At 44.5% G+C, this 22,946-nt stretch overlaps 1 protein-coding gene and 1 pseudogene across 3 annotated transcripts in view; one reads left to right on the top strand and one right to left on the bottom strand.

Moving 5' to 3' along the window:
* The window catches only part of LOC309625663 (coiled-coil domain-containing protein 3), a 109,884-nt gene extending 87,677 nt beyond the window's left edge, over positions 1-22,207 (top strand). For both annotated transcript variants that reach the window (XM_082385717.1, XM_082385718.1), the window contains one exon: positions 20,303-22,207. In XM_082385717.1, coding sequence (XP_082241843.1) covers positions 20,303-20,578 — 276 coding nt within the window. In that variant the 3' untranslated portion in view covers positions 20,579-22,207. The remainder of the gene's footprint in view (positions 1-20,302) is intronic.
* On the bottom strand, positions 5,654-15,985 carry LOC309625665 (histone chaperone ASF1 pseudogene; annotated as a pseudogene). The gene has a single exon. The product of its transcript is annotated as a histone chaperone ASF1 pseudogene (transcript).
* Positions 22,208-22,946: the final 739 nt, after the last annotated feature.

Here is a 22,946-nt window from a genome sequence, read left to right as displayed (position 1 = left end):
GATAAACTTGACAATAGAATTGGGGAAAGATTACATGGCTCTTTCTGGAGGAATCAGGGAAGGCTTCACAGAGGAGGTGACCCTTGAACCCAGGCCTGGAGAATAAGTAGAATTTCGTCAGTTGGATAAGGATGTGGGGGGTAGTTGGTGGAGATTTCCTAAGCGGAAGGAACTACACGTGCAAAGGCATAGATATTTGAGGGAGCCCACTGTGGTTATGAAGGAGTAGTTCAATCAGGAAAGCTCAAGTTCAGGTGAGGAACAGTCATAAAGATTCATTTACTGTATGTTTACTGTATGTCAGGTGCTATGTCAGATGCTTTTACATCTGTTATCTGATTTTAATCCTCCAAGCAAGTCGATGGTGGAGGCATTATTACCCCCGTTGTGTAAATGAGGAGAGTGAACTAAGGCAGCTTCATTGATGCAGGCGAGGGGGCCCTGCCATAGGATGAAGGAGCAGCCAGGAGGCAATCCCAGTTTTGCCTGGTTCTGAAGCCCAGGCTCCTACCCAGGATGCCAGACAGCCTTGGCTTGTCTGGGGAGAGTGGGGGGAAGGGAGCAGGAAGGGAGGGTTGGGGGAGCCCTTGAGCCCAGTACTGCCCAGTGGGGAGGGTGCTCCTGCCCCAGCTCTGTCCCCTGACCCCCTGCGTGCCTGCTCCCACCTCCACTTGCCCATTCTCCGCGCCCCTCGCCTGCAGCCACAGCCTGTCTGGGGCATCTGCTTTCCCTTCTGCTGGGTTCCTGGCACAGGGAGACAACGCTTTTGACTTTGGGTGGAGCAGAGGAAGGACCAGATGCCAAGTCAAATACAGTCATAGGAACCTCAGGTTGTTTCTCCAGAGAGTCCGCAGAAGAACCACCCTGTTGTCGCTTCTGTGGCTTGGGAGTTCTCTCGGTAGTGCTGGGTGTCATCCAAACTGTTACTGTCGAATCGTTTAGGAAACCATTCTGCTTTGACTTGACTCTGCTGCTCGCCTCCTCATCCCTCTGTCTCTAAGAGGTTTAAAACAATGGTGGAACGAAGAGACAGGGTGAGAGAGAACTGGCAAGAACTTGGGTTGAGGCCTGTGGGCTCACCATCAACCCTCCAGGAGTTCCTGCATCACACGGAGAATGAAGGAGTCTTGGCCTCTGGCCGTGACTGGGTCAGAAGGCACCATGCAGTGTAAGCTTCTCAGAACTGACAAATTGTGTGACCAGCGACCCACTTCAGAGTGCCTCTCACCCTGAGAGTGGCTGCTTCTGGGCAGTGCACATGGGTAGGTTCCAGAAAGCGTATCTTTCCAGTGTCGCTGGGGAAGCACTTTAGAAACAGTGGGATAACCATTTTGGAAAGAGCTCTTTTGTGAACTTCCATCTGGAGGTTTGAAACTGGCAGCAGTCTGTTGAGAGTCAAAGGCTCCTTGACAAGAATCACTGAGAACTTGAGCTGCGACCTGGCAGCCCAAAGCAGTGATTGCACATCGGTGTTCAAAAATGGTGTGAAAAGGGTGAAGAGTGGGCAGTGAGGCTCTTGGCAAACTCTGGGACCCGATGCTTTTTCCATCCTTTGCCCTCCTCCATTCTTTATTGGCTGTTTTCCCTCCAAACTCATCCAGTTGTCAGCTGTTGCCTTTGCATCTCCGTTTGCCTTGAGCTTCTCTCAAGATGAGGGTTCCAGAATTTTCTCCTACAAGGGGCCAGGTACTAAACATTTTAGACTTTTTGGACCACACAGTCTATGTCGCAACTACTCTGCCATTGTAGTGGGAAAGGAGCCACAGACCATATGTAAACAAAGGAACGTGGCAGTGTTCCAATAAAACTTTATTAGCAAAAACAGGTGGTGGGCCAGATCGGGTCCACAAGCCATAGTTTGCTGGCCTCTATTCTAGATTTTAATTCTCTCCTTTTTTTTTCCTTTCTCTTTTTTGAATCTCAAGAACAGGAGCGAAGTGTTAAAAAGGCAAGCTGTTGGTCAGTGTTCCACTTTGGGACTTGCCTCATTTTTAACATTTCAGAAAGTACATTTTGCCTTGTCTGTATAGGGTTATTTAAATTGAAAGCAGCTGTGAAGGCAAGAATCCTCTCAGGGAGCTTTTGATATGTCTGCTGCCATGAAATAGTAATTTTTAATGCACTGTCTTTTTGTTAAGTAGATACAGAGCTTAGTGGTATATCGTGGAATAATTCAGGGAGAACCTTCTGCACCGTACGGTGCCAGGCATGGTATAATAAATGCTTCTTGCTGGAATGAATGAACATATGGAAGTGGAAACCATTTAGAAATGATTTCTTTAATCATTTAGAGGTGATTCTGTATTGTATATGGATTCTATATGGTAACATGGCTTCAATTCCTTATCCCTTCAAGATCTTGATTGCGAAACTTTCCCACAGCACCTGAGATTCCTGGGGACAGCAGAGAACACATGGGAAGGTTTTAGGTAGAGCACAGGTGAGAAACTCTCATGGGTTTGTCCTGTCGTTGGAGGCTGGTGACCACCCGAAAGGCCACCCTAAGATCATTCAGCCCCACAGATGCAAAAACGCACATCTTGGCATCCTTCCCTGTCGGCCTGTGGTTATAAGGATGGAGGAGGATTAACAACTAGTGATGAGTTTTGCAGTTCATGGCAGCTGGGCAGAACCACCTGACTCCCCCTCCCCCAGCTTCCATTGAAATGCTCAATGGAAATGTACAAGTGTCCAGAAAATAATCATGATAAAATAGCAAAGGGAAAAAGTTATATCAGAAAGTCTAATAATGGCATGAGTCCAACTTTGTTTAAATATTTATGTATACCAATAGAAACAATCCTAGGAAGAGATGTATTAAAATGTCAACAGTGGCTATCTCAGTGCAACAGAATTACAGATGATCTTAATTGTCTTTTTTTTGGTCTCAATTTGAAAAAGTTTTTCTACAATAAAATGTTGCTTTTATAGTTTAAAAAGACGTTACTTTAAAAAGAAGGCAAAGAATGGGTATCCCAGCCTACCTTTTGTCTGAGAATAAAAGGGCAGGCTCCCCTATGACAGCCTTCCTGTCCACCCTGAAGCAGTGGAGCTTTCTAGAGAAAAGCGACTCAGCCACAGGTAGATGCTGGGGGCTTAGACATCTGACAGGCAAGGGCTTTCTCCTCTGTAGCCAATCAGAGCTGGTGTGATGTGGTCCTGAGGATGGGGCTGCCCATTAGGAATCATTTGCTTGGGGGTTGCCCCAAGTGATCATTTGCTTCTCTTTGGTTTTTCTTCAAAGAACACGTGGCAATACGTGTTTCCTCTTGGTCTGGCCTTTCCCCCTCCTCTTCTCAGCCTCTTATAAAGCACACAAAATTAAATGAGCAAGTGTGTTGACCTTTTATATGTATATTTTAAAAGCAGTTTCTAAAGAGATTGCTTTCATTTGGAAAGCATTCCAGAGAAAGGATAGTTTCTTAAAGAAACATATATTTGAAAGCACAGGTCTTGCGTAGAAATTCATGCTTTCTCAAGAGGTGAAGGCCAGGATTCAGGAGGCCTGCTTGAGACACTTGTGACAATGGCTTCTTCATTTTATGGGGTTAGCCTCTTATTCCTAGGGCCTAAGCCCTCCCTATTTGCAGGCAGAGCCCACTTTCCACAGAGATAAAGACCTTCTGCTTGGTAAGGGGTCCTGGGTCACAGCTTTGCTATTGGTGACATTGGACAAGAGTCCTTCTATGTCTTTCTGCTCCAGCTCAAACCCTACCCATGTCAAAGAGAGGCTAAGGGATTGAGAGTTACTTATTCACCAAGAAACTCCAGTCATCCCATTCATCCCATTTTAATAACTACCCCCCACCCCCACCCCACACACACAGACACACTTTCCAGCTGTCCCTTTGCTCCATCTTGGTTTCTTCAGGCCATTGTCAAGGTGGTCTTCCTCTTGCTCTAGCTCCCTAGAGTAGGGAACAGCTGGCCCCTGGGTCTGAGGGATGCCTGCGAAGAGTGTTGATGTCTTAGATGTGCACTAACGTTCCACCAAGAGCACAGAGCTTGTTGCATCCCACCATGTTTGCTCTCATTTATTATTTTAAAATGCAGCGTGTGAAGAACGTCATAAAATGTAACTCAGCCTTCTCTTTGATGTTATGTTCCAACCCACTATTGGATTCTGTCCTTTCAAAATGAACAGCCGGCCATATTAAAACCCAGTCCTCCTTTTTAACTTTTCATTTTATATTGGAGTCTAGTTGATTAACAATGTTGGGTTAGTTTCAGGTGTACAGCAAAGTGATTCAGTTATACATATACATGTATCTTAGGTTGTTACGTAATATCGAGCAGAGCTCCCCGTGCAATACCTTGTTGGTTATCCATTTTATTTTTATTTATTTATTTTTTGGTTGGCAAGTATTACTTTTATTTTCACTTTAATATTTTAACATTTTCTTTTAATTGCAATTAGACAAAAGTGAAATTTTCTTCATATTGTTTTAACAGCCGGATGTATTTTACTTTTAAAATCTATGAACTAGTTAGTGGACAGTATTTTAATTATCTGGTATATTAAATTTCAAAGTTTAACATTTAGCAAAATTTTGCTCCACAAAGTCACTTTTTAGAATGACAGGAAATATATACAACTTAGAATCCATATTCAGACAAATGCCCCTTTCCCTTCCTCAAAATAAAAGCTTTAAAAAGTGCAGTATAAAAGTTTTAGATATGAAGGCACTGCATAACTCTGCATTATATGGCTAATGTCTTGCTTAGCAGCAAGAGTAATGAGAATATTCTACATTTAATTTACGGGAGCATAAGAAACTTTTTGAGGAAGGACCTAGCTCTCATCAAAGAAAAAGAACTTTTTGGCCCATTTAGTTAATGCATTCCTTTCCAAGACTGCTTTTAAAAAACTTACCTGGAAAAGCTATCTAACATATGTCCACCACAAATATGCCTAATCTTATTGTGCATGAGTGTCAGGGGATATGGAGAAGAGTACTACATGTGAAAATACATATAGTTCCAAAATAGTAACTTATCTATTATGATAAAGCTAAATATATCTTTCCAAATCCACTGTTTTTATATAAATGCTGCCAACAACAGATGACCTAGCAAAACAGTTTTAAAGAGTTAAGTTCATAGTATTATAAATCTAACGAACGGAACGGAGTCATTATACTCTCCTGTTCTTAAACTTAGGGAGTTTGTATCTGCTCTTGACCTGCTGAATTCACTGGGTAATAATGATGTATGATTCAAGGAGTGTTCTGATGTCCTGAACTGTTATAAAAACAAAAATCATAGCCAGAGGACCTTATAAACAATTAACCACATTTGTTGTCTTAGAAACCAAACTGAGTGCTGTCTAACATTATATGAACTGAACAGTAGCCATAAGAGGCTTCAAGGTGGCCTGGAAAATCAGATCCTAGAGTTCTTGGTAGCATACAGTTGACTTCAAATCCGTTCTTTAAGGGCATGCCATAAAAAGAATGAAAACTTGCCCCTTAAATCAAACCAAGTTATGTGTTATCACAGGAAGACACATTTTAGTTGAAATTAACTTTGTTCTTTCAAAGATTAGTAAAATAGTGGTCCAAAGATTATTGTCCAAGAGGCTGAGACATCTTTTACAACCTGGTCTAATGATTCATTTCTCTTTATAAATGCTTTAATTACATATAGAGGAAAAGAAAATAATATGTATGTTTTAATCAGATTAGTTTCAGAACAAATAACACATTAGAGAAAAAAATTACTTAAAAATAGTTGTATTTATATTCCACAATTTGCTCAAATACTGGTTTTCTTATAAACTTTCTACAGGATGTTTTTTAAACAAATTCTTCACATTGTATCTTGACTATGTACTTACGGAATTTCAGGGAAATAGTTCTGTGTGTTTTTATAGCTTAATTTGTACTATAGGGATGGCAGGTGGTCACATGCGGTCCATGTGGGATTCTAACATGACATTTAGTGAGTTTTCTGATGTGGACCATCCCTTTGATGCTGAAGGTAATGCATCTGTTGAAAGAAGTGATTGTAGATTTGGATTACTGCTCTCTGCGTCTTCCAGTTTTTCTGTGTTATCTTCCCAATTAACGTGGAATCTAGTGACTCTGGGATTGGATGCCAAAATGTTCCTTTGAAGCTTAGAAAAGTCTGGTTCTACTGGCAGATTTTCCCTTAATTCTGTCTCAGTATATTCATTATTTACATAATAACCAACTCTAATAAATTCTTGACCTCGATAGGTGCATGTAATTAGCACAACTGTTACACCTACTGCATCTGCATCTGGAATGAGTCCCGGATTAGGTGCATCAGCCTGAAATACAAACATATGCCTTCCTGCAGGAACAGGGCCCACTAAAACAGAGTCTAAAACTTGATCGTATTCTTCACTTTCTGCAGAGCCCACATAGATGATTTTCCATTCCAGGTCTTCAGACAGGTCCTCGATGCACTCAAAGGTGATCTCGAACTGGAATGGGTTGTAGAAAGGAGAAGGGTTATCCAGCACCACTACATTGTTCACCTGAACCTTTGCCATATTTTGAAAAAAACACAAACAATGGGAACGGGGTCTTGTTGCGGCACAATAAAGTCAAGCGCGCGGCCCCTCGGGAGAGCGCAGACCCCCGCCCCGGCGCCGGCCCGACGTCGTGCAGCGGTGACTTGAGAAACTTTTTTTTCCTCTTTTTATTTACACGGGAACACTCCACAGTGTTTTGCAGCTTTCCTATTCCCGGTTATCCATTTTAAATACAGCAGTGTGTACATGTCGATCCCCCCCAAAACCCAGTCCTCTTCTTTTAATAGACTTTGCTTGGATTCTTTTATCTTGTTCTTGGTTCAAGGATCTGTCATAACTTAGAGAACGATCATGACTTAGTGAGAGTGGCTATAAAGTGCTGAGCCTAGTATGTGGCCATATTAAACTGTCAGAAAGTTACATAGATGATATCTGGTCATATACTATATAAATAATGAGTTCTCTAGAATCTCCTGTGGCACCTTCTCGTCGAGGGGCTCATTTTGGCCAGAAGAGGGCAGTGTGGCACATGTTCCCTCCCCCTAACCCCCTTAACAGTGGCAAAAGCTCTTTGTTAAATGACGGGTATTTTTGGAACACTTAACTTGATTCAGATGTTTTAGTGTATGCCTAAAATGGCCAGGGCAACAAGGCTACAAAGACCACGGTGAAATAGGCCTTCGGTAGTTTGCGATGTGACGAGGGCAGTGCACATACCCCCGGGGCTGTGTGGTGCTTGGTGTGTGCTGTATGACTAGCTCTGCGTGCTATGGAGATGGGGGAGTAGGAAATGTTATGTGTAATTGGAGAGACACCTATGGAAAGTGTCATGGGGGTGGACCTGCAGAATGGTTCTAGGACTGCCAGACAGAGCTGGCGTCGACCAGCCCTCCAGGAGGAAGGAAGGGCACACAGAGGCCCAGAGACGGGAAAGAACAAGACATACTGGGGGACAACTAGAGCCAGGATGCTTTGGGCATAAAGTGTGTGAACAGAAGGATGATAAGTAAGGCTGGAGATGCAGGCTGGGTCCAGTCACAAAGGTCTTAAGGGTTTTAAGAGATTGAACTCTATACCATAATAATGACCAACATTTAGTGGACATTTACTATGTACCAGGGGGTCTTAGTCTGTTTGGGCTGCCGTAACAAAATTCCACTTACTGGGGGACTTATATAAACAACAGAAATTTTTTTCTCAAGGTTCTAGAGGCTGGAAGTCCAAGGTCAGGGAGCCGGCATGGACAGGTGAGGGCCCTCTGCCAGGTCACAGACTTCTTCTTGTATCTTCACATGGCAGAGGGGGCAAGGGAGCTCTCAGGCCTCCTTTATAAGGACATTAATCCCATTCATGAGAGCTCTGCCCTCAAGGCCTAATCCCCCACCAAAGTTTCTATCATAAATGGATGTTGAATTTTGTCAAATGCTTTTTCTGCATTTATTGATAGGATTTTTATCCTTCATTTTATTAATGTGGTGTAGCACATTAACTGATTTGCAGATGTTGAACCATCTTTGCACCCCGGGAATAAATGCCACTTGATTATGGTATATGGTTCTATTAATATATTGTTGGAAAGAGTTTGCTAATGTTTTGTTGAGGATCTTTGCATCTGTATTCATCAGGGGTACTGGCTTGTGATTTATGTGGTGTCCTTGTCTGGTTTTGGTATTAAGGTAATACTGGCCTTGTAAAATGAGTTTGGAAGTGTTCTCTCTTCTATTTTTTGGAAGAATTTGAGAAGGATTGGTATTAATTTTCCTTTAAACGTTTGGTAGAATTCACCACTGAAGCCATCTGGTCCTGGACTTCTGTTTCTTGGGAAGTTTTTGATTACTGATTCAATCTCTTTACTTACTGATTCAATCTCTTTACTAGTACTTGGTCTGTTCAGATTTTCTATTTATTTTCTGATTTAGTGTGGGTAGGTTGTATGTTTCTAGGAATTTATCCATTTCTTCAAATTGTCCAGTTTGGTGGTATATAATTGTTCATAGTCTCTTATGATCTGCTGTAATAGGTGTAATACCTCCTTTCATTTCTGATTTTATTTATTATGTCTCTTTTCTTCTTGCTGAATCTAGCCAAGGATTACTGTTTTTTCAGAAAACCAGCTTTTAGTCCTTCTACTAAATTTGGGCTTTATTTTTTCTTTTTCTAGGTCCTTGAGGTGTAAAGTTAGGTTGTTTGAGATCTTTCTTGTTTCATCATGTAGGCATTTATCACTATGAACTTCCCTCTTACAACTGATGTTATTGCATCCCACAAGTTATGTTTTATTTCTTGATTTTCTCTTTTGACCCTTTTGTTGTTCAGGAGCATGTTTAATCTCCACGTATTTTTGAATCTTCCAGTTTTATTCTATAATTGATTTCTACTTTTATACCATTGTGGTCAGAAAAGCTGCTTGATAAGATTTCAGCGTTCTAATTTATTAAGACTTGTTTTGGAACCGAACATATTATCTATCCTGGAGAATGTTTCCTGTGCGTATGAGAAGAATCCGTGTTCTGTTGCTTTTAGATTGAATGTTCTGTAAATGTTAAGTCTATCTGGTCTAACATATAGTTTGTCTAAGGTTTCCTTATTTTTCGGTCTGTATGCTCTATTTATTATTGATGGGGGATACTGAAGTCCCCTACTATTATTGTATTGCTGTCTATTTCTCCTTTTAGGTCTGGTAATATTTGCTTTATATATTTAGATGCTCCTATGTTGAGTGCATAAATATTTACAAATGTTATATCCTCTTGACGAATTGATCCCTTTATCATTATAATAATGACCTTTGTTTCTTATTATAGTTTGTCTTAAAGTATAAGTACATCTACCCCAGCTTGCTTTTGGTTTCCATTTGCATGGAATATCGTTTTCCATCCCTTTACTTTCAGTCTCTGTGTGTCCTTAAAGCTGAAGTGAGTCTCTTTTAGGCAGCATATAGATGGATCATATTGTATATCCATTCAGCCACTCTGTCTTTATTTATTTACTTATTTATTTATTTTTGGCTGTGTTGGGTCTTCGTTGCTGCACGTGGGCTTTTTCTAGCTGCAGCGAGCGGGGGCTACTCTTCGTTGTGGTGCATGGGCTCTAGGTGTGCGGGCTTCAGTAGTTGTGGCACGCAAGCTTCAGTAGTTGCGGCACATGGTCTTAGTTGCTCTGCGGCATGTGGGATCTTCCTGGACCAGGGCTCGAACCCGTGTCCCCTGCATTGGCAGGCAGATTCTTAACCACTGTGCCACCAGGGAAGTCCCGCCACTCTGTCTTTTGATTGGAGATAGTCCATTTACATTTAATGTAATTACTTATAGGTATGTACTTATTACCATTTTGTTAATTTCTTTCTGGTTGTTTTGTAATTCCTCTGTTCCTTTCTCTTCTCTTGCTCTGTGTTGTTTGATGATTTTCTGTAGTGGTAGAGTCCTTTCTCTTTATATTTTGTTTATCTACTATAGGTTTTTGCTTTGTAGTTACCATGAGGTTTATGTAAAACAACTTGTAACAGTCCATTTTAAGTTAATAACTTATTTTCCAATGCTTTTGATGTCACAAATACATCTTTTTATCTTGTGTATCCAGTAACAAATTATATAGTTATTTTTCTACTTTTATCTTTTAACCTTCATACTGGCTTTACAAGTGATTAACCCACTGCCTTTATGACATTATTCTGAATTTTACTATATATTTACCTTTACCAGTGAGATTCATACTTTTTAATGTTTTCTTATTACTAATTAGCACCTTCTCTATTCAGCTTGAATAACTCCCTTTAACATTTCTTGTAAGGCTGGTCTAGTGATGAAATTCTTTTGCTTTTGCTTGTCTAGAAAATTCTTTCTCTCTCCTTCAGTTCTGAAGGACCGTTTTCCAGGGTAGAGTATTCTTAGTTGGCAGTTTTTTTTTTTTTCCTTTCAGCTCTTTATATATCATGCCACTCCCTCTGACCTGCAAAGTTTCTGCTGAAAAATCTGCTGATAGTCTTGTAGGTTCCCCTTGTACATAACAAGTTATTTTTCTCTTGTTGCTTTTAAGAGTCTCTCCTTGTCTTTAACTGTTGATACTTGAATTACAATGTATCTTGGTGGGGGTCTCTTTGGGTTCATCTTATTTAATACTCTCTGGGTTTCCTGGATCTGGATCTAGGTTAGGGAAGTTTTCAGCCATTATTTCTTCAATTAAGTTTTCTGCCCCTTTCTCTCTTCCTCTTTAGGGACCCCTTTTGCTTGATGTTGTCTTGTAAGTCCCTTAGGCTATCTTCACTCTTCTTCATTCTCTTTTCTTTTTGCTGTTCTGATTGGATGAGTTCCACTGCTCTGTCTTTGAGTTCAGTGATCCTTTTTTTCTGCTTCATCCGGTCTGCTGTTGAACACCTCTATTGTATTTTTCAGTTCAGTTATTGTATTCTTCAGCTCTGTCACTTCTATTTTGGTACTTTCTTATATTTTTGATTTCTGTTGAAATTCTCATTTTATGCATGCATTTTTCTCCTGAGCTCAGTGAGCATCTTTATCACCATTCTTTTGAGCTCTTTATCAGGTAAATTACTCATCTCCATTTCATTAAGGTCTTTTTCTGAGGTTTTATCTTATTCTTTCCTTTGGAAATATTCCTCTGTTTCTTCATTTTTCCTTGACAATCTATGGCTTATATGCGTTAGATGAAACAACTACCTCTCCTAGTCTTGAAGGAGTGGCTTTGTGTAGGAGATGAACCTTATCGCTCAACTCTGCCCTAGCTCTTGGATAGCTCTCAAACCTTTGTGATTTGATTGTCCAAGAAGCCTACTTTATTCTTAGTGGCTCGCAGTAGTTGAGGGTGTGCCAAGACCTGTCAGGGGAGGATTTCAGTCAGCACCTAGATTCAGACTGATTGGAAGCCAAGCCCTCATGTAGAAGCTTTTACAGTTTGCAAATACCTCTTTTAGGAGAAGACTGGGAGATGGGCATTTCTGTCTGCTCCCTCTGCCTTGAAACCTGTGGTAATAGCCAGTTCAGAACTATTTCTTTGTTTGCTACCATCCTGATGAACCCATGAACACAAGCCCCACTGGCCACCAGAGCCACGCCATCAAGGGATGTGTTCTCTGGGTGGCAGACACAAGAGCTAGGGTGTCAGATGTGTACATATAAGCCCCTTTCTCGGAGACACCACAACCTAGGGTGGAGCAGAGGGGAAGCATGACAGTGCCTCCCGAAGGCCATAGTCTTTGTCGAGTATTTCAGTTGGCCTTCAGTTGTGTGTTCAATGAGAAGCCTGCCGCTCAGGCCAAAGCTTTCAGATAAGCGAATCGGGTGCTTTTCAGTCGGCTGCCTCTGCACTGCGCCCTGGTGCTGGGTAGCTAGGTGAGTCTGTGTGAGCCCTTTAAGAACTGTTCTCAGTTCACTCATAGCCTGTGGGTCTCAGGGAGGCAAGCCCTGGTGGCTTTCAAACCTGGAAGTTTCAGGGGCTCGTCTCTCAGGTGCAGGTCTTAAAAGTTGGGGTGCCAGATGTGGGGTTCAACCCCTTTGCTCCTCAGGGATAAGCTCAGTTGTCAGTTCCCTCTTGATTGCAGGTTGCTGCACCGGGTTTAAGATGAGATTGTCTCAGCCTCTCCTACCTGCTTCAATGTGCGTTTTTTTCTCGGTTGCCTGGTATGTAGGGGTCACTCGTAGTTTTGGGGTTTCTTTCAGGCGAAGATGTTCTGGATGTAGCTGTAGATTCGGTATGTCCATGGTGGGAGGTGAGCTCAGAATCCTCTTATGTCACCATCTTGAACTGGAACCATATTTCTTGTCTTTTTGATGACAGGTGTGAGTGATACCTCATTGTGGGTTTTGTTTGTTTGGTTGGTTTTTTCAGGCAAGGCTTTATTGGGGCCCCTGCTGCAGCAGGGGGGAGCGAGAACAAACAACAGGTTCCCTTGCTTGCCCACCCCCTGAGAGGGGGCGAGCTTGTTCCTTATATGGGGTGAGGGTAGGGGTGTGTCCAGGGGTTGGGCCGAAGGGGTAGCTTAGGTGTTTTGCCCACCCCTTAGGTGGTGTTGTGTGCAGGGGGCATGCGCAAGTACCCTGCTTTTGCTCCAGGCTCCTCAAAATGGCAGTTGGGTTTTTTTGGTCTCTTTGTATCTTTTGTCCAGAATTTTCCCCAACTGAGCATGCACGCGGTAATTTTTAGTCCCATACAGTTTCTTTTAATTTTTTGCTTGAGGAGAGGTGTGTCCAGGTGCAAGCATCGCAGCACTGCAGTATAGGGTCCCAGGTCCCGGCCTGTCTCGTTCCCCCCTGAGAGACTCTACACATTTATTAAGGGGTAAGAGGCTGAAGGTCTCTTCTTCTGAAACTTCCTCCTGCTGGACAGGGGCCACAGACCCTAGCCTACCCTAGAGGAGAAGTCCCTCGCTGACTGTTCCAAGGATCTGTAGGGACCTGGGCCACTTTCCGCTGGAATGGGCTGAATTTCTTGAGCCATCATGAGCCTTACTTCAAACTGTTGAAGCCTAAAAGACACAAACTTAACCAAAAGGTTAAACAAACAAAGGCTAAAAAGGAGAACAACAATCGCCATTAAAGGGCCTAGAAAGGGAAGGAACCAGGCTAACTTCGGGCTTCCTTGACTGTTGACCAGACAAGGAAGGCGATATCACCCCTGCCAAAATTATGAAGCCACGCTCCCTGAGCTTCTATTTCCTGAATATTAACTTTTACCTGTCCTGTTGCATCGATCCAAGTGCAGCGGGAAGTATTAGGTATCGCACAAACTCTGCCTTGCTCTGCCAGAAGGTACTCAAGGGCCAGACGATTGTCAAGAACCACATCAGCCAAGGAAACAAGAGAGGTCCCAAGTCCCATTAGGGCTTCAAATAGGAGCCAACTCACTACATCATTTTACTTACGTGTTGATGGTACCTGTCTTTGGAATAGGTATCTCAGAGCTTCCGCTGGCTCACAGGTGCATTGTTCTTCTGTTGTGACCCGTGGGGTTTCTGGAAGTAAAAGCTTTAGTCTGGACAGATGTACCCAACAGATACCCCTTGCAGTTTGACAGCAGTGGGGGTGGTTCAAATTACTTTATAGTTGTCCTTCCATTTTGGCAATAGTTGGTCTTTGGGGGAGCCCTCTTTCCAGGTGTTGCGAAGAACTTGGGTCCCCAGGGTTTATTTGCGAAGGAACTGCTCCTTCCTCTGTATTTTCAGTGGGAGCTGGCAGTGCCTTGTAAGTATAGTCCTGGATTGCTTTCTGAACTTGTCCTAGAATAATATATCTCAGGGTCTGGTTCACTTCCTCATCCAGTAGAATGTCAGTAGTAAGAAAAGGCCTCCCGTAGGCCATTTCAAGTGGACTAAGTTTCAGACCACTCCTGGGGGCTACACGGACCCTGAGGAGTACAGTAAGAGGCAGGTTGGTCCAGGGTGCATGAGTCTCTGCACGGAGCTTTGCTAAGGTTTTCTTTAAAGGATGGTTCATTTTCTCTACCTTCCCTGAAGACTGGGGGTGCCAAGAGGTGTGTAGCTTGTAGTCTAGCCCCAGGGCTGTCGTGAGCCCCTGTGTGATTTTTGGCTATAAAAGAGGGCCCGTTATCGCTCTGAAGGGACTTTGGAAGTCCAAACTGAGGAATTATTTCTTTCAAAAGGGACTTACAGACTTCCATGGCATTTTCAGATCGGGTGGGGAAGGCTTTAACCCATCCTGTGAAAGTATCAACAAACACCAGAAGGTATTTATATCCTGATCGTGGGGGCATTTGGGTGAAATCTAACTGCCAGTCTTCCCCCGGGTATGTCCCTCGGCGTTGAACTGGCCTGAGTAACGAAGGGGGCATTGGATGGGCCTGTGGGTTATTACAGGCGAGGCAGGCGTTACTTGTTTTATTGTTCTTTTAAGCCCCTTTCCTGAAAAAGCCTTTTGCATCAAGTCCCATAGTACATCCCTCCCGTAGTGGGTGGCGTCATGTAAGCTCTTGGTGAGTTTCCATTGTTGGGCTTCAGGGATTAGAACCTTATCCTCCTTTTTATACCAGCCTGTGCTTCCCTTCTCATAGCTCCATTTCTCAGCATTTTCTTATTCCTGTGGGGAAAACTGGGGAAGGCTAGGGAGTTCAGGGGGGGCCAATCACTAGAGCCTTAACTTGTTCAGGTTCCTGCAATTCAGCTGCCTGTTTTGCAATTTGATCAGCTTTGCTGTTCCCTTGGCTCACAAAAGATCCATCCCTCTGATGGCCCCTGCAGTGGATTACTGCTACCTGGGTAGGAAGCTACACTGCTTCTAACAGACCAGAATCAAATCTTTATGTTTTATGGGGGAACTTCTAGTGGTTAACATGCCTCTTTCTTTCCATATGGCAACATGAGCATGTAGCACGTGGAACCCATATTTAGAGTCAGTGAAAATATTTAATTTCTTATCCTTCCTTAATTGCAAAGCTCTCATTAATGCTCGTAAGTCTTGCACAAACTGACACTCCCTGTTAGGCTTCTGTACAGGGAGGATCGGGGTGCTGCAAGGGGATTGGCAGGGCCTAACGAGTCCGTGTTTCAGGAATCTGCTGAGCAGCAGTTGGATTCCTCTCAGGGCCTCAGGCTTTAAAGGATATTGTCTCTTCCAGGGGTATTTTTCCCCAGGCTTAACCTTATTTTTATTGGGGGAACACGTTTTGCCCTTCCTGGCACCGAGGTATCCCAAACTGCAGGATCTACCTGTTCTGTAATTTCTTGGGGGATGTCTTGGGGCATATTTTGATGCCCAACAGGTGGGTCATCTGGGACTACTAATAGATGCATTTTCCGTTCAGATTACCTTCTTGGACTTCACCCTGACCTAAGAATATACTAGCTCCTAACTTATTTAGCAAATCTCTCCCGAGGAAAGGGACAGGGCATTCTGTCATGTACAAAAAGGAGTGAGTAATAATAATGGACCCGATTCCACAGGCAAGAGGGGATGTAAATCGCCTTTCCTTTGGCTGTCCATCGACTCCCGTCACAGCACAGTCATGGCTGAAGAGGGGGCCAGCTGGCCAAGTCAGAGCAGAGCAGGCGGCGCCAGCGTCTACAAGAAATTCAGTTCTCCTACCTGCCACATCGAGGGTGACCCGAGCAGGTGCTTGGGCCCCTTCAGCTGGTGCGCGGGAATCTCTCATCCGAGAGGTTTGCAAGGAACTGGGGCCGGTTGGGGCTGCCCCTTGGGCGCCCAGGACATTCCGCCTTCCAGTGCCCCCCTTTCCAACAAAAGGCACACTGGTTTGGGTCCAAGGAGCTTCTTGGTGGTCTGTCCAGTCTTCTCAGCCCTCCAGGGTCCCCTCGAGGTGGTGGGTGAATCAGAGCAGCCAGAAGCTGCGTTTTCTTTCTTAGCCTCTTATCTTTATCGGCCTCTTCTGTTAAGTCTCGGTTGTTACAGACCTTGAAGGCCTCCTCAGGGTTGACAGTGGGGCTTGGGGCCCAGCCGCAAGCTTCTGTAACTGTCTCCAGATATCAGGAGTAGCCTTGGTGATAAAATGCATGGCCAAGAGTGTCCTCCCTTCTGCAGACTCAGGGTCTGTATTGGTGTACTTCCTGAATGCCTCTGTCACCCGGCTCAGGAAGCCTGCTGGGCTTTCACCTTCTTCCTGTGTAACCTCTCAGACCTTATCGTAATTTACTGGCTTCACCATACACCTTTTCATTCTTTCTGATAGACAAGTAATATAATGTCTCATCCTAGCCTGGCCTACACGATCTTTCATAGTCCCAGTGTGGGTCATGTTCTGGGATTGCGTCCCACCCACCTGATAAATTTGGCCATGTGGATTGGTGGCCAGTTGGCCATCTGCGTGTTCCCTGGCCTTTCTCAGTATGCGCTCCTTTTCATCTGGGGTGCAGCAGTGGGCCAGAATAAACATGATGTCCTGCCAGGTGAGAGAGAATGTCAACCCCAGCCTGATAAATTCATCCCTAAATTTGTCGGCGTTCTCTGAGAACCTGCCAAACCTCTCCTTACGGGCTCCTAAGTCTCCCATTGAGAAGGGGCTGTGCGCTCTAATCATCCCTTCGTTGCCATTGCTACTTCCCGAAGGGGGGAAAGGTGGGGACTGACTTTGAACCTGATCCTGGGAAAACTTTCTCTCGTAAGAGAACAGAGAAACCAAGGCCAGTCTTGCATCAACCTACTCTTAAAATCCATTTACCTAATTAAATTTAATCCAACCTTAGAAAATCCTGACCACATACAAAGTTCCTAATGTTCCTCTTCCGCAAACCTGCAACTTTCTGTAGCCATACTTTGTCCCTTATTCTTTCCCCATTCAGAAACAGCCAGCTCTAGGACAAAGTCATCCTTTTTCCTTTCAACAAAATATATTTCCATTCCTCATACCTTCTTTTCTTATGCATCCTACTTTCCTTAAGCAACCATGAACTGTCTTTCACATTAGCATTCCATAAATTGGTAGTGAACATCTCAAGGTGGCACCAAACAGTTTAATTTCTCTCACAAGAAGACAAAAGTAGGTAAATTTAGACCTGTTTAGCAATTAATGTTCCAATAGTTTATCTTATTTGAAATGGCCTGAATATACAATTAATTTCTATCTTAATTACTTCTTTAGCTTCAAATTTACCAAAAATTGGAGAGACTGTTTTAGATGGACGTTTTTATTCCTATGTAGTTTAGCAAAGAGTTCTTATCCCAGTTACATTTACTTAAAAATTTAATCATATCAGGTTATTATCCCTGTTGACAGATTTTTATAACAGGAACAATATGCACTTACAGACTTCCAGTAACCCTAGATACAATGAAAGTATTGTACTTAATGTTGATGACTCTAAAGATGGGTCTGTATTAATTAATTAAACCCACAGCTTAAGCTAGACAAGTTAATTTCTATAGAAGCAGAGATCTCATAGTTTTCCCGCTTGAATTTAAAATGGCCTTTTTTTTCCCCCTCAGTCTGGGGGACTACAGATGAATCAGGTAGTTCCTGAGAGCCCAGGCAGAAGAGTTACATTGCAAAGGCAGAGGAGAGAGATGCAAGCCCCTTGAGCTCAGGCAGAATAGTGACATTGCAAGTGCAGAGGAGAGAGAGATGCAAGCTCCTGTCTTTTCTTTTTGTTCTTTAAAATCCCACTAAGTAACCCAGGGCTGGAGTCTCAGGCAACGTGGGCTGTGTTTGTATGTACTCACAATGTCGGCAGAGACTTGCAGGAACAGCTGGACAGACAAAAACTACATCACAAAGATACCAATCGCAAAACTTAAAGACACAACAAGAAGTTTTCAGGATTAAGGGGATGGGAGGGTAGGGGTAAGGACCAAGGGAGAGGTAAAGGGAGGAGGGACAGAAAAGACTGAAAAAGAAACGGAGAGATTGCCTTTTCAGCCCGCCCCCTGCGGCTGTCTGTTCAGGTACCAATCTGCACGCTTCCAGAAAGGGCCAGTGAAGGAGGGAGCACCCTGTCCACTGCCCACCGGGGTGATCAAGCCCGGAAACCAGCCAGTTGTACGTCGTCTGTGGGTCCCCGACCCACAGGTGGGACTCTCACCCACGCATGCACCAGTATATAGAAATCTGCCACTTCAGCTCCTTCCCAACGGGACTTCTCTTGGCGGCAGGAAAATAAAGGTGAGACTATTGGGACGATCGGACTTACAGCCCACTACACGATATGAGGTGTGAAACTCTATCACGCTCATAAATCTCCAGTCAGGGAGAGCCCGCTGGACCAAGGTCTGCGAGGTGTGAAGGGAGCCGCTCCCACCTCTGCTTGTCACCCGTCAAGGTGAGCCATTGCCGGCCAGAGGGAGCTGTAGCTTGCCCAACATCCACGCTCTTGTAAGGACAGGACAGAAGGAGGAGAGGACAGAGAGAGAACTACAGAGATTTCAGGAGAGGGAAAGGGAAAATGGTGAGGGACAAAGGGGAGGGGAGAAGCGTTGCCTGAATGAGTGTACTGAGGCCCCTCGGGGGCCAGAAAGGCAGACTTACCAAACGAGGTGATGCTGAAACAAGAGGTTCAGGTAGCCGCTTGTCACCCACAGGGAAGCTGCGTTTGGTGGTCCCGGAGGTGCCCAGATCCTCTCCCCAGAAGGGACAAGCCCCGCGTTGGGCACCACAAAACATGTTACCAACTAGGGTTCTTGGCCTCCTAAAATCAATAGAAATTGATCAGAGGCCGAATTCAGTCAAGGCTTTACTGGGACCCCTGCTGCAGCGGAGCGGGGGTGGGGGCGTGTAGTGAGAACAAACAACAGGTTCCTTTGCTTGCCTGCTGCTCATTGTGGTTTTGAGTTGTATTTTCCTGATGATGTGTGATGTCTAGCACCTTCTCATATACTGGTTGGCCATTTGTATATCTTTGGAGAAATATCTGTTGAGGTTCTTTGCCTGAGAGGGGCTGGAGGAAGCTCACGACCACTGAACGGTCCACAGCCAGGACTGATGTTTCTTTTTTTTTATGCTTTAAAATGAACAATCATTTAATGTATTAACATTTTCACTTATAAACATACAATTTGCATATACAGGGAAAAATAGGTTCTGTGGACACAATAGAATACTAGAGACAGGCAAGCAATCAGAAAGATAGGCATGCATAGATGCAATGGGTGGGCAAGACTCCTCCTGGGTCCCTTGGTGGATCCCAGTTCTCTTAAAGTCACTTTTGTTCATGGATCGATGCCATTTTTGTTGGGGGTGGGAAGAGGGATGTCTCATATGGCCATGATGCCAATGTCATTCCTCAACCTTCTTATAACAGTGTTAGTTGTTTTATGTGTGTGTGTATATATATATATAAATACATATTATAATTATACTATATATAATATATAAATATATATTTGCACATATGGGAGTGTTTCTATCAGATGAAGTCCCAGAATGACTAGATCAAAGGGTATATGCAATTTTCATTTTGACACAGATTGCTCTTTATAGAAGTTTACACTCTACCCACAGTATATGAGAATGCCTATATGAGAATGCCTATTTCCCCAAATGCTGACTCTGATTTTACCAAAGGGTAAAATCAAAATTTCATTTTGTTAAAAAAAAGCAATCCACTGTGGATCTACTTTGCATTTATCTTATTAAGAGTAGGGCTAAGTTTTTCATATGTTTAAGAGAGATTTGTATATTACCTTTCCTGTAGACTATTCATATTCTCTGTGCATCTTTCTGTTTCGGGTTTTGTTCTTTTACTTCTTGGGTCACTTGAGCTCTGTCCTTTTTGCTAGAGTGACATATTTAGAATATCTTTTTTTTCTGTAAGAAACCAAGGTGGCTTAGGTTAGAAACAAAAACTCAATTTTTCAAAAGAGACACTCACTTCCAGCCCATCCCACGATGACTAGAAAGGTTTCCAGAATGAGGGTATTTGCATCTCAGTGCAGGCAAAGCCCTTTCGTGGAAATACGCTGAAGGCCCTCTTTGGATCCCGTTTCGCTTCCAAGTGGGTGATCCTCAAGCTTTGGCTTTACTGTAAAATGTTCTAGAGCCAGATTAGAATTGAACAGGCAAAACTGCTGAATGAGAGCAAAAAGTGAAGAGTGACCTGCTCCAACAGGGACTCAATAGGATGCAAATCGATAGGCACGTAAGAAGACAAAACCATGGAGTATCTTTTTAAAACAAAATTATCTAGGGTACGCAAACACAGAAAGCAAAAGAGGGGCCTCTGCATTTGGGGTCCACAGGGTGAAAGCACGAAGGGGGCATGAGGGCTGTCCTTATCCCGGGCTGGGGCCATGGGTGACATGGGAGGCGGTGTTGCCGGGCTGGCAGCACCAGGAAGCTTACCTGGGGAGGTTTTCTGAAACTCACCTGCGTCTCCTGGTGTTTCCTCCCCAGCTCATGTGTTCCTCGGTGCAGAAGGCCCTGTTTGAGGAGGAGGACCACGTCAAGAAGCTGCAGCAGAAGGTGGCCACCCTGGAGAAGCGGAACAAGCAGCTGCGGGAGCGGGTGAAGAAGGTCAAGAGGTCCCTGCGGCAGGCGCGGAAGAACGGCCGCCACCTGGAGCTGCTGAACCAGAAGCTGAGCGAGAAGCTGGCGGCCGCGGCAGGCGCGCTCCCGCACATCAACGCGCTGGGCCGCGAGCCCGCGGGCGCCGCCTACCTGCGGGGGTAGCAGGGATGGAGCCCTGGCCTCACCTGGTACCCGCTGAGGCCTCTCGCAGGGAGTGGAAAAGGACACTGGGTTTATACGCGCACATAGCTCAAGAACTCTTGTAGATGATGATATTTTTACTGTGCATTTGGTAGCGTCTAGTTGGTTTACAGGGCAAGTCTCCTATCTCCTTGGCTGCCGGCCTCCTGCCCTTCCCTGGCCTTGTCCCACACCCAGTGCTCTGATGCCGGCAGTGCCATGTGCTTGCCTGGGGCCTGTCCCTGGCTTCCAGGAGCAGCTTGGAAAAAGTGCACTTATTAGGGAAAGAACATTTTAGAATCTCTACAGGTACAAGAACTCAAGGGGTTCAGCCTCCATTTCTGAAGAAAGGCAGCGTGGTCCCAGCTCTAAGCAGCAGGACAACCGTGAGTTTGAAGGAATCTTCTGGTGTCATTAAGACTTAGGGAGCTCATCACAAGTCAGGGAGTGGAGCTGGAGGTGGCAGGTAATGAAGAAGAATTATACCTGATTTCCAACCTCAGCTATCCAGAGTTACAGAGGTTTCCCATGGGCCCCTTTAATCTAAAGGGGAATTGCCTTTATGGGCCTGTCCTGTTTCATCAAAGCACATTTCTAAGTTGGAAGAGCTCAAACAGTATCTCAGCCCCTGCTAAATTCTAACTTACTGTTTGCTCAGTGATTACTTCCAACTTCTCTGAATTCGAGGCGAGCTGACCCAATATGTTGTGAACTTCTGTTGTGCAAAAACACCTCCTTACCTACTGGGGTCAGGGGACCTTGCCTCGTTGCTATCCAGGCTCTGCTCCCAAAAGGGCTTGTTGAGGGCATTCCGATCTTGGCTTCTTTATGCAAATGCTTTCCGCCCACCTGGACTGTCCAGGCAGACCCTGGGAGCAGTGTTTGCACATCAGCCCGCTTCTCACTGCATTAGATCCTCTGTATGATCGCTTCACCTTCTTTGGGAAGAAACCTCTAGAAAGAGTATTGCAAGTAAAAGATATTCACAATACCTAACACTTGAGCCCTTCCCTTAGCCACATGTGATCGCGTCCCAGCTGTGTGACTGAGAAGTGCCCATCCCTTGGTTATCTTCTGATGATGGTTCTCCAAACCAACCAGTGTCCCTTCCCTGCTATTTTAGGTAGAAGCTGCCCCTTTACCACCCCAGATACAGGAGGGCCCGACAATGCCATCCTCTCCATTGGAAATGGCATTTAGGGTCAGACTTCCATCCACTGCCTTTAGAAAAACCATGTCCTTCTTGCTCTGGTAGCGCGTCTGGGGCCTGAGCCTTGTGAGACTTGGGTCTTGATGGTAGGCGATGGCCTCAGAGGAGAAGTCAACGCCCTGGACTGCACAGCATGGGGACTTTTGCCCAAGGGCTCTTTACTGCTAAGCTTCTGCCAGCACTTCATCAGCTGTAATCTTCATGGTCTGGTACAATAGAAGGCACATCTTGTGGTTTATTCTTCCCAGGGACGTTTCATTACAGCAGTTTTGCTGCCACCCAAGGGAATGACAAGCCTAACAGTGATTTACAGCCAGCGTTTGGAGAACTGTGGAAGCTGGATCTCTTTGGATGCATTATGTTCTGCCTTTTCAATAAACATGAGCAATAGTTCAGCCACAGCAGTAAAGCAATGCGTGTTTCTTTCGGAGCAGGAGGCCTGCAGGATTTCCAGCTTTGGCCTGAAAAGGCCATTTAGATCCTCTGGGGGAAGCATCTGTGGGTCACACCTGAGGCATTTAGGAGATTGAGCTCAAGCCTCCTCTGCTTTCCCCGTTGGGATGAGGCCAACCCTCTCTCTCCCCGGGTTCCCATCTCTCAACACACCTGCAGACGAGCAGTGTTATCCTGGCCTCACCTCACGAGGGACACGCAGCTTCATTAATCAACGTCTTCAAAAGTACATTAGGATCTGTGCCAACAGGAACTCCCAGATCCCCATTATCTGCTACGTTGTCATCTTATGGCAGCCCTTGCCACCCGCTCGTACTAGTAGGAATTGTTCATGCAAGAAAAACCCAAGAATTGCTCAGAACTTGACACACATTGGCCGACCTGTCGTAGCACTATCTCTGAGCTGTGGGCCATGGTTTAGTTCCATTCGGCGGTTCAAGGAGGCTAAGTGACTTTACCAAAGTCATATAATAAGCAAGAGGCTGATAGAATCTAGCATCTTTAAACCAGGGTCCCCAGGAGTTACAAACTGGTGGCATGTGGGCCACACCGCATGTGGGGATAAGGTTTCTGTGTTTGAATGCCAGCCTTCCCTGGACTACGGTTCAGGCCGCTGTCTCTGCTACTATCGCACCCACCCACGTTTGGGTTGTTTTTGTTTTGTTTTGTTTTGTTTTTTTAACACAC

Source organism: Balaenoptera borealis, assembly GCF_965194805.1.
Source record: "Balaenoptera borealis genome assembly, chromosome: 3".
Classification (NCBI taxonomy): domain Eukaryota; kingdom Metazoa; phylum Chordata; class Mammalia; order Artiodactyla; family Balaenopteridae; genus Balaenoptera; species Balaenoptera borealis.
Note: the sequence above shows the minus strand (reverse complement) of the source record. Positions and strands in the feature narration are given on the sequence as shown.